The sequence below is a fragment of the Salvelinus namaycush genome, chromosome 32, assembly GCF_016432855.1.
Source record: "Salvelinus namaycush isolate Seneca chromosome 32, SaNama_1.0, whole genome shotgun sequence".
Taxonomy (NCBI): Eukaryota; Metazoa; Chordata; class Actinopteri; order Salmoniformes; family Salmonidae; genus Salvelinus; species Salvelinus namaycush.
In genome coordinates, this window is record NC_052338.1 from 30373255 (window position 1) to 30384626 (window position 11372).

Consider the following 11372-nt stretch of genomic DNA (forward strand, 5'->3'; position numbering starts at 1 on the left):
TTCATAATAATGCAAAAATAAACTTTATTGCCACTTTCATTGAGCAGGGGAAATGGATGTAGAATTGAATGCAGTCAGTACTGAAGCTATGTAACATGTCCTTACTGTGTGCTTTCTGATTCACCATATGTGAAGACATAATGCAGTGTACTTACATGAAATATGATCAATGTCTGATGACTTGGGAGTTGAATAGAAGCAACATTAATTCATCACTGGTTACTTTTAGCACAAAGAAAGATGGAGACCGCTGCATCGTGGAGAAAAAAACTATATTATTAGAGGAGTTCTTGAAGTAACGAGTATCATACCCAAATACTGTAATGCTATTCACGTCATGGGAGGAAACAGGCATTGTTACTCAAAATAAAGACCGTGATCAACATACACCAGGCCAAACTCAAAGCCATCTTCAGCATTAGTAACAACTTTCACACGTTTTACAGCTTTAATATACAAAAGAAGGAATATTATTTCACATATTACCGCCTAAAACACACCTTTTCGTATCGTTATGGATTTTGGACAGTGCGGTTGGAAGCCGATCTAATCTAATTCTGATGGTTGTTTGTAGGTGAGCCTGGGTGTAGTGGTTAAATCAAATGTATTTATATAGACCTTACATCAGCTGATATCTCAAAGTGCTGTACAGAAACCCAGTTAAAGATATCTTCAGAATACATGGACTTTTCATTTTCAGGCTTTCCTTGCGTAATGAAGTAACATTTCTTCTCTACTGTCCCATTAATTTGGGGGGGGAGGGTGGGCACGCTATCTGATTATATTCGTAAATCCTCCAAATAATATCAGCCATCCATCTTAATGTACAAATACATTTAAAAGAGTGAAAAAAATATGTATATTTCCAGTAACGTTTTTATGTAAGCAAGATCATGCCCATGTTAATGAGTTCTTTTTTTAATGAAACTTTTAAAAAAATCAAACATGAGCAAAAAAACACCAAATATACAACTTTTACATGTGAAATAGTATCTGCATGCTGCCCTCTTAGTCAAAAGTAAATGAAAATTAAATAATATTAGAATCACAAATGTGATGTAAATAAATGAAGTTGAGAAAAACACTTTGTTATGTTGAAGAAGCACCGGACTCAGTAGTATAGAAACAACTGGCATAAAAAGCTAGGCGGAGCGCGATAGCCTCAGTCCTTGCCGATCTGAAGCATCACGCCCTTAGACAGGCCCTTGGTTCTGCACTGTACAGTTATGGAGAAAGTGCATTCTCATGTCATACTAACTATCCCTGACTCACACTCACTCCTCGAGACCATTCGTACCTGCTTCCAATTAAATAAATCATGATCAGATCTCACATCAGTTCCCAGCAAGCAGACGTTCAAACTGAATGTAGATCCCAGGCATGTGGAGAACTTAGAATAGTTTGAAAGGCAGTCCAAGTATGACTCTCTCTTCATGTTGTGCATGTTGGAGTGAGAACATTGCTTACTGGTAACTACTATCTAGGGATAGTATGCATGCTGATGATGACTTGCGAACGTTGCTTTTAACTACCTCCTTCCGAGCGATTTGACTGTCATTGTCCCCTAAATGATCTTCCATGGCACCCTCTGGCAGAAAGTGTTCAAACTGTCTGTAAAATCCCTGAATCTCAACAGTAAATACCAGAAGAACAAAATACCAAATCCATCCAGTTCAGAGTATAATGCTATTACATTTACATGTCTGCCACAGTGCAATTCCAAAAGCGCAAATAACCTTTTGTCTAATGAATATCACCTACTAAAACAAATGAATAGCAGTTATATAAGGATATCATAAATCAAACACAGCCGTGATAATAATCATGATAATCATAAGTTATGATGGTGAAGATGCTCTGTCTGTGCAGTGAGAGATGGTTTAATAGTGGTGGTCAGAGAATGGACAGTTAGGATTTACACCAGTCTGTTGATAAGAATGAGACGTGGCCCTTCGATGTTTAGTTGGACTTCTCTGTGTCGATGCGGCCACTCCCCCTAGCTGTGTCCATTTAAACGCATGTCCAGTCTGCATGGCTCAAAGCACAGGCACAGCGGGTAGGGGGGTTGTTCTAGGGGGGTCGTCCCCCTCCTGTGGATGTGATGCTCCTAGGTTAAGTTAGTTAGTCCTGTGCTTTCAGAAGGCGGTGGTGACGGCGTTCCCTCGCCGCGTCCCCAGTCGTACCATCTCTCTGGGCATCGTGTCCAGCTGCTCATACGCCAGACGACCCTCCTCACCTGTATAACAGTCAATCAAATTCATCTTGCTCAAAACAGACGTTGATTGGGCTAAAATGTACAGAAGATTTTTGTCAAACTGTCACTCACCGAAAGTGAGCAGGGTTTCTATGGCAACATGGCGAAGCTCCTCGTCTGCCGAGTCACACAGTGATACCACCGCCCGGAGGCTCTCTACTGCCTGAGATGGAGAAAGAAACAGAGGGGTTTGATAACCGGTGTAATAGGAGATCCTCTCGCTTCAGAGAGACGTCATAATAAGATGCATCATATGAATATGAAGGGGAAATGTCGGTTCTATAGCTAAAAGTGAAAAGCTACACTGACCTGTAGACAGCTAAGAGCAGCACAGGCAGACCTTTGGGTTTGAACTCCAGACTCCCACAAGGCCTGTGTGTAGCAATCCACCGCCTGTAAAGACACACAGAAACACAAATGAACAAACTCAAGTTACTGCCCTGTCATAGCACCTGTCCAGTATTCTAGGCAGGCTTAGTGACCTTGACAGACAAATGGTGTTTATATTAGGGCTGGGTTAACTTTAGCCTGAGCGGGTCAGGGATCAAGCCTACTGACACACACACACACTGACCTTTGACCTGAAGGGTGTGTGTGAGGAAGCGGAGGTTATGTAGGCAGCTGCAGCCTCGCTGAGCTGGGGGTCTTGGTGGGAGAGGAGGGAAGCCAGGGCCCTGAGGGTCTGCTGCCGGGGACACAGGCCGGTGTGTGAAACCTCTTCTAGTTCCTTTAGACAACGCTCTGAGTCGCCACCACTCAGGCCCTCCGCAAACACAGCTGAGGGGAGGACAAAATAATTAACTCACAGGTACTTAACAAGCTAGTTTTGTTCAGTGGACCTTGTTTGGACCCCCTCACATGCTGACTACGCCGGGCAAACGTGCGTCCGCCATCGCGCGCATGTTGATTTTGACCATCCACACCAGACGTGATCAGGACACGGAGGTAGAAATATCAAACTCTGAACCAACTATTTTAATTTGGGGACAGGTCGAAAAACACATGAAACATTCATGGCCATTTAGCTTGCTAGCTTGCTGCTGCTAGACCATTTATCCTGGGATATAAACATTGGGTTGTTATTTTACCTGAAATACACTCTGCCCTTTTTTTCTGGATCTTTGTATAATTTTGATCCATTTTGAGTCACACAACATCGTGTGTTCTCTACTCTTGACAATTAATCCACAGATAAAAGGGGAAACCTAGTTAGTTTCTAGTAATTGTCCCAGCGTTGTCCGGGTTAGGGGAGGGTTTGGCCGGGGTAGGCCATCATTGTAAAATAAGAATTAGTTGTTAACTGACTTGCCTAGTTAAATAAAATAATCTCTCCTCCTTCAGTCTTCTTCTTTTGTGGACTTTATATGGAGTTTGGCAACCAACTTGAAGGTGTATTACCACCAACTATACTGGAGTATGGACCTCAGTTCATCTTTCAATCAACCACGTGGGTATATACTCCTAAAAACCAATGAGGAGATGGGATGGGCGGGACTTGACGTGAGTCACGAGTCAAAAATTGAACCAAGTTGTATTTTAGCGCCTGGCTACGCAGACGCACGTGAGCAGTTTGGATGAAATGATTGAATAACACGTACGTCAGAATGTGTGTTGGTCCTGAGTCTTACCTTCTCTGGCTACCTGCAATAGGTGTTCCTCCATGTCCTCCACGCTGTGCTCTGAGACGTAGCTGTGGAACTGAAACACTGTGACCATGTCCTGGGACAGGGCCGAAGGGGGGACCACGTCCTGGGACAGGGCCGAATGGGGGTGGCAGGTAGGGGAGGAGGCCAGATCACTCCTGTCCACCATCTCACTCACCACCAGCCGGATCACTGGGGAGAGAAGAGAGAGGCATCCGTGTGAGATATATACAGTGACAGTACTGAGACAGCCATGTGAGATATATACAGTGACAGTAGTGTGAGATATATACAGTACAGAGACAGCTGTGTGAGATATATACAGTGACAGGACTGAGACAGCTGTGTGAGATATACAGATATACAGTGACATTAGTGTGAGATATATACAGTGACAGTACTGAGAAAGCAGTGTGAGATATATACAGTGACAGTACTGAGACAGCAGTGTGAGATATATACAGTGACAGGACTGAGACAGCTGTGTGAGATATATACAGTGACAGTAGTGTGAGATATATACAGTGACAGGACTGAGACAGCAGTGTGAGATATATACAGTGACAGTAGTGTGAGATATATACAGTACTGAGACAGCTGTGTGAGATATATACAGTGACAGGACTGAGACAGCTGTGTGAGATATACAGATATACAGTGACATTAGTGTGAGATATATACAGTGACAGTACTGAGAAAGCAGTGTGAGATATATACAGTGACAGTAGTGTGAGATATATACAGTACTGAGACAGCTGTGTGAGATATATACAGTGACAGGACTGAGACAGCTGTGTGAGATATACAGATATACAGTGACATTAGTGTGAGATATATACAGTGACAGTACTGAGAAAGCAGTGTGAGATATATACAGTGACAGTACTGAGACAGCAGTGTGAGATATATACAGTGACAGGACTGAGACAGCTGTGTGAGATATATACAGTGACAGTAGTGTGAGATATATACAGTGACAGGACTGAGACAGCAGTGTGAGATATATACAGTGACAGTAGTGTGAGATATATACAGTGACAGGACTGAGAAAGCAGTGTGAGATATATACAGTGACAGTAGTGAGACAGCTGTGTGAGATATATACAGTGACAGTAGTGTGAGATATATACAGTGACAGGACTGAGACAGCAGTGTGAGATATATACAGTGACAGTAGTGTGAGATATATACAGTGACAGGACTGAGAAAGCAGTGTGAGATATATACAGTGACAGTACTGAGACAGCTGTGTGAGATATATACAGTGACAGGACTGAGACAGCAGTGTGAGATATATACAGTGACGGGACTGAGACAGCTGTGTGAGATATATACAGTGACAGGACTGAGACAGCAGTGTGAGATATATACAGTGACGGGACTGAGACAGCTGTGTGAGATATATACAGTGACAGGATTGAGACAGCTGTGTGAGATATATACAGTGACAGGACTGAGACAGCTGTGTGAGATATATACAGTGACAGGACTGAGACAGCTGTGTGAGATATATACAGTGACGGGACTGAGACAGCTGTGTGAGATGTATACAGTGACAGGACTGAGACAGCAGTGTGAGATATATACAGTGACAGGACTGAGACAGCTGTGTGAGATATATACAGTGACGGGACTGAGACAGCTGTGTGAGATATATACAGTGACAGTAGTGTGAGATATATACAGTGACGGGACTGAGACAGCTGTGTGAGATGTATACAGTGACAGGACTGAGACAGCTGTGTGAGATATATACAGTGACGGGACTGAGACAACTGTGTGAGATATATACAGTGACTACTGCACTATAAACCATGGTGTAATTATATATACAGTGACTACTGCACTACACACCATGGTGTAATTATATATACAGTGACTACTACACTACACACCATGGTGTAATTATATATACAGTGACTACTGCACTACACACCATGGTGTAATTATATATGCAGTGACTACTGCACTACACACCATGGTGTAATTATATATACAGTGACTACTGCACTACACACCATGGTGTAATTATATATACAGTGACTACTGCACTACACACCATGGTGTAATTATATATACAGTGACTACTGCACTACACACCATGGTGTAATTATATATACAGTGACTACTGCACTACACACCATGGTGTAATTATATATGCAGTGACTACTGCACTACACACCATGGTGTAATTATATATACAGTGACTACTGCACTACACACCATGGTGTAATTATATATACAGTGACTACTGCACTACACACCATGGTGTAATTATATATACAGTGACTACTGCACTACACACCATGGTGTAATTATATATACAGTGACTACTGCACTACACACCATGGTGTAATTATATATGCAGTGACTACTGCACTACACACCATGGTGTAATTATATATACAGTGACTACTGCACTACACACCATGGTGTAATTATATATGCAGCATTGACTAAGTCCGGACTCTGGCTGGGTCACTCAAGGATATTTTTTTTTGTACCCTTCCCCAGATCTGTGCCTTGACACAATCCTGTCTCGGAACGCTATGGACAATTCCTTCGACCTCATGGCTTGGTTTTTGCTCTGACATGACATGACAGAGCGACGCTCCCCATCCAACCGGACAGAGCGACGCTCCCCATCCAACCGGACAGAGCGACGCTCCCCATCCAACCTGACAGAGCGACGCTCGCTATCCAACAGGACAGAGCGACGCTCCCCATCCAACCTGACAGAGCGACGCTCCCCATCCAACCGGACAGAGCGACGCTCCCCATCCAACCGGACAGAGCGACGCTCCCCATCCAACAGGACAGAGCGACGCTCCCCATCCAACCGGACAGAGCGACGCTCCCCATCCAACCGGACAGAGCGACGCTCCCCATCCAACCGGACAGAGCGACGCTCCCCATCCAACCGGACAGAGCGACGCTCCCCATCCAACCGGACAGAGCGACGCTCCCCATCCAACCGGACAGAGCGACGCTCCCCATCCAACCGGACAGAGCGACTCTCCCCATCCAACCGGACAGAGCGACGCTCCCCATCCAACCGGACAGAGCGACTCTCCCCATCCAACCGGACAGAGCTTGTTCTCGCTTTCTCATTCAGGGGTATTGAGTATGGGTTGATGATGAAAAAATATCTAATCAATATTTTAGAATAAAGCTGTAACGTAACAAAATGTGGAAAAAGTCAAGGGGTCTGAATACTTTCCTAATGCACTGTAAAAAAAAAAAAAAAAAAAAAAATCACAATATGATACTCAATTGGCGTACTAAAATGGAAAAAGGAATGAATAGACCATTTCAGTTTTCACATAGAAATAAGCTGCATTTGCATAGTACTGTATGTTGGACACACATAGTTAAACACAATACAGTAGTTATACATTTTAAGACATATAAAGAAAAGTGCCTACCTGTGTCAGCTGCGGTGTGTGGGTGTCTCTCCTGCAGTGGGCCAGTGTAGCAGTGGTGCATGTGTTTGAGCACCCGGTCCAGCGTAGCGTGGAACAGTGCACCAGAACCACTACACTCCGACCACAGAGCCATCCGAGCAGGCCGCTCCGCCAGCCCTGGGAGCACTGAGAGAGAGAGGACACTATTATTAGGTTATAGATAAATGTGTAAGTCAGAAAGACGAAAACACAAGTCCCCTCAAGTCCCACTCCTCCTGTGGGACTCCCGAGTGGCGCAGTGGTCTAAGGCTGTGCCACTAGAGATCCTGGTTCGAGTCCAGGCTCTGTTGCAGCCGGCTGCCACTGGGAGACCCATGGGGAGGCGCACAATTGGCCCAGCGTCGTCCGGGTTAGGGGAGGGTTTGGCCGGCAGGGATGTCCTTGTCCCATCGCACACTAGCGACTTCTGTGGCGGGCCGGGCGCAGTGCATGCTGACACAGTGTTTCCTCTGACACATTGGTGCGGATGGCTTTCGGGTTAAGTGGGCATTATGTCAAGAAGCAAGTGCGGCTTGGTTGGGTTGTGTTTCGGAGGACGCATGGCTCTCGACCTTCGTCTCTCCCGAGTCCATACGGGAGTTGCAGCGATGAGACAAGACTGTAACTACCAATTGGATACCACGAAAAAGGGGTAAAAAAAAAAAAAGTCTCACTGCTCCCATGACTCTGTCCCCTGCTCCCATGACTCTGTCCCCTGCTCCCATGACTCTGTCCCCTGCTCCCATGACTCTGTCCCCTGCTCCCATGACTCTGTCCCCTGCGCCCATGACTCTGTCCCCTGCTCCAGAGTAGACTACTCACCGTCAGCAGCAGAGGTGATGCTCCCCAGGCGTTCTGTGCTGATCTCTCCCAGTTCCTCTAACAGCTGAGTCTGAGCTGAGAGCTTCTGGAGCTGGGCTCGACGCTGCCAAGGGCTCCCCCCACTGGACAGGAGCTGTCATTACACACAGACACAGTCGCACGTAGTCGTGGCCAATAAATGATAGGAGAGCTTCCACCCCGCGCTATTAGATGCAAATTACATTTTACTACAACCGCTCCATAATTAGTTTTCAGTCTGTTAAGATTGTTATCGATTAGAAATGTTTGAAATGACTGGAACACGTTAATTCACCTGGATGAGATGGTCGCAGTACTGCAGGTGAATGACGATGGCCACGTCCAGGTTCTCGTTGCCGGTGGTGAGAGGCAGGGGGCTGCCGGCCACACTGTTGCCCACCCCGGTGTCCTCCGTCAGGGCTTCACTCAGGTGACCCCTGGCCTCTGGGTGCGGGCCTCCAGGTCTGTTAAGACAGACAGGAGATACACACAGTCACCAGAAGGACGCAGTAGAGTATAGAAGTGCACTACAATCACTACTAAAGCCATTAGAATATAACAGTATGTGAATCAGCATGATATGGGATGCTAGAGTTAAATGCAGTACGAATCCATTAATTTAAAGCTACAATATGTAATTCTTTGGGGCGACCTGACCAAATTCACATAGATCTGTCATTCTCATTGGAAGCAAGTCTAAGAAGCGGTAGATATGTTCTATGTATGCTATTTCTAAGCTTCCAGTTCTTAAGTTTCATTTTTGCGTCTTTTACTTTCGGGTTTGTACACCAACTTCAAACAGATGAAAATACAGGGGGAGAGACAGGGGGAGAGAGACAGATAGAGGGGGAGAGAGACAGATAGGGGGGAGAGAGACAGATGGGAGGGGGGAGAGAGACAGATGGGGCGGCAGATGGGAGAGAGACAGATGGGGGGATGGGAGAGAGACAGATGGGAGGAGGGAGAGAGACAGATGGGAGGGGGGAGACAGACAGATGGGAGAGAGACAGGTGGGAGAGAGACAGATGGGAGGGGGGAGAGAGACAGATGGGAGGGGGAGAGAGACAGCTGGGAGAGAGATGGGAGACAGGGAGGGAGACAGATAGAGGGGGAGAGAGACAGATAGAGGGGGAGAGAGACAGGTAGGGGGAGAGAGAGAGAGACAGATAGAGGGGGAGAGAGAGAGAGACAGAGAGGGGGAGAGAGAGACTGATAAAGGGGGGGAGAGAGACAGATGGGAGGGGGGCAGATGGGAGAGAGACAAATGGGAGGGGGAGAGAGAGATGGGATAGAGGGAGAGAGACAGTTGGGAGAGAGACAGATGGGAGCGAAACAAATAGAGGGGAGAGAGACAGATGGGAGAGAGGGGGAGAGACACATGGGAGAGAGGGAGAGAGACACATGGGAGAGAGGGAGAGAGACAGATGGGAGAGAGGGAGAGACAGATGGGAGAGAGACAGATGGGAGGGGGGAGAGACAGACGGGAGAGGGGGAGAGAGACAGATGGGAGGGGGGAGAGACAGATGGATGGGGAGAGAGACAGATGGGAGAGAGGGAAAGACACACGGGAGAGAGGGGGAGAGACACATGGGAGAGAGGGAGAGAGACAGATGGGAGAGAGGGAGAGACAGATGGGAGAGAGACAGATGGGAGGGGGGAGAGAGACAGATGGGAGAGAGGGAGAGAGACAGATGGGAGAGAGACAGATGGGAGGGGGGAGAGACAGATGGGAGAGGGGGAGAGAGGGAGAGAGACAGATGGGAGAGAGACAGATGCGAGGGGGGAGAGAGACAGATGGGAGAGAGGGAAAGAGACAGATGGGAGAGAGACAAATGGGAGGGGGGAGAGAGACAGATGGGAGAGAGGGAGAGAGACAGATGGGAGGAGGGAGAGAGACAGATGGGAGGGGGGAGACAGACAGATGGGAGAGAGACAGATGGGAGGGGGGAGAGAGACAGATGGGAGAGAGGGAAAGAGACAGATGGGAGAGAGACAAATGGGAGGGGGGAGAGAGACAGATGGGAGAGAGGGAGAGAGACAGATGGGAGGAGGGAGAGAGACAGATGGGAGGGGGGAGACAGACAGATGGGAGAGAGACAGATGGGAGAGAGACAGATGGGAGGGGGGAGAGAGACAGATGGGAGGGGGAGAGAGACAGAGACAGATGGGAGAGAGGGAGAGACAGATGGGAGAGAGACAGATGGGAGGGGGGAGAGACAGACGGGAGAGGGGGAGAGATACAGATGGGAGGGGGGAGAGAGACAGATGGATGGGGAGAGAGACAGATGGGAGAGAGGGAAAGACAGATGGGAGAGAGGGAGAGACAGAAGAGAGAGATGGGAGAGAGGGGGGGAGACACATGGGAGAGAGGGAGAGAGACAGATGGGAGAGAGGGAGAGACAGATGGGAGAGAGACAGATGGGAGGGGGGAGAGACAGACGGGAGAGGGGGAGAGAGACAGATGGGAGGGGGGAGAGACAGATGGATGGGGAGAGAGACAGATGGGAGAGAGGGAAAGACACACGGGAGAGAGGGGGAGAGACACATGGGAGAGAGGGAGAGAGACAGATGGGAGAGAGGGAGAGACAGATGGGAGAGAGACAGATGGGAGGGGGAGAGACAGACGGGAGAGGGGGAGAGAGACAGATGGGAGAGAGGGAAAGACACACGGGAGAGAGGGGGAGAGACACATGGGAGAGAGGGAGAGAGACAGATGGGAGAGAGGGAGAGACAGATGGGAGAGAGACAGATGGGAGGGGGGAGAGAGACAGATGGGAGAGAGGGAGAGAGACAGATGGGAGAGAGACAGATGGGAGGGGGGAGAGACAGATGGGAGAGGGGGAGAGAGGGAGAGAGACAGATGGGAGAGAGACAGATGAGAGAGAGACAGATGGGAGGGGGGAGAGAGACAGATGGGAGAGAGGGAAAGAGACAGATGGGAGAGAGACAAATGGGAGGGGGGAGAGAGACAGATGGGAGAGAGGGAGAGAGACAGATGGGAGGAGGGAGAGAGACAGATGGGAGGGGGGAGACAGACAGATGGGAGAGAGACAGATGGGAGAGAGACAGATGGGAGGGGGGAGAGAGACAGATGGGAGGGGGAGAGAGACAGAGACAGATGGGAGAGAGGGAGAGACAGATGGGAGAGAGACAGATGGGAGGGGGGAGAGACAGACGGGAGAGGGGGAGAGA

The 11372-nt window shown here is 48.0% G+C and overlaps 1 protein-coding gene across 1 annotated transcript; it reads right to left on the reverse strand.

The window, feature by feature from the left end:
• Positions 1-2135: 2135 nt before the first annotated feature.
• Positions 2136-8490, reverse strand: LOC120027090 (rho family-interacting cell polarization regulator 2-like). Its single transcript, XM_038971929.1, has 7 exons — positions 8163-8490; positions 7323-7487; positions 3883-4089; positions 2829-3031; positions 2564-2647; positions 2327-2417; positions 2136-2236 (listed from the first exon to the last, which is right to left on the reverse strand). Exons 2-7 carry the CDS (start codon positions 7453-7455, stop codon positions 2136-2138), a joined length of 819 nt encoding a protein of 272 aa, XP_038827857.1. The 5' UTR covers positions 7456-7487; positions 8163-8490.
• Positions 8491-11372: the final 2882 nt, after the last annotated feature.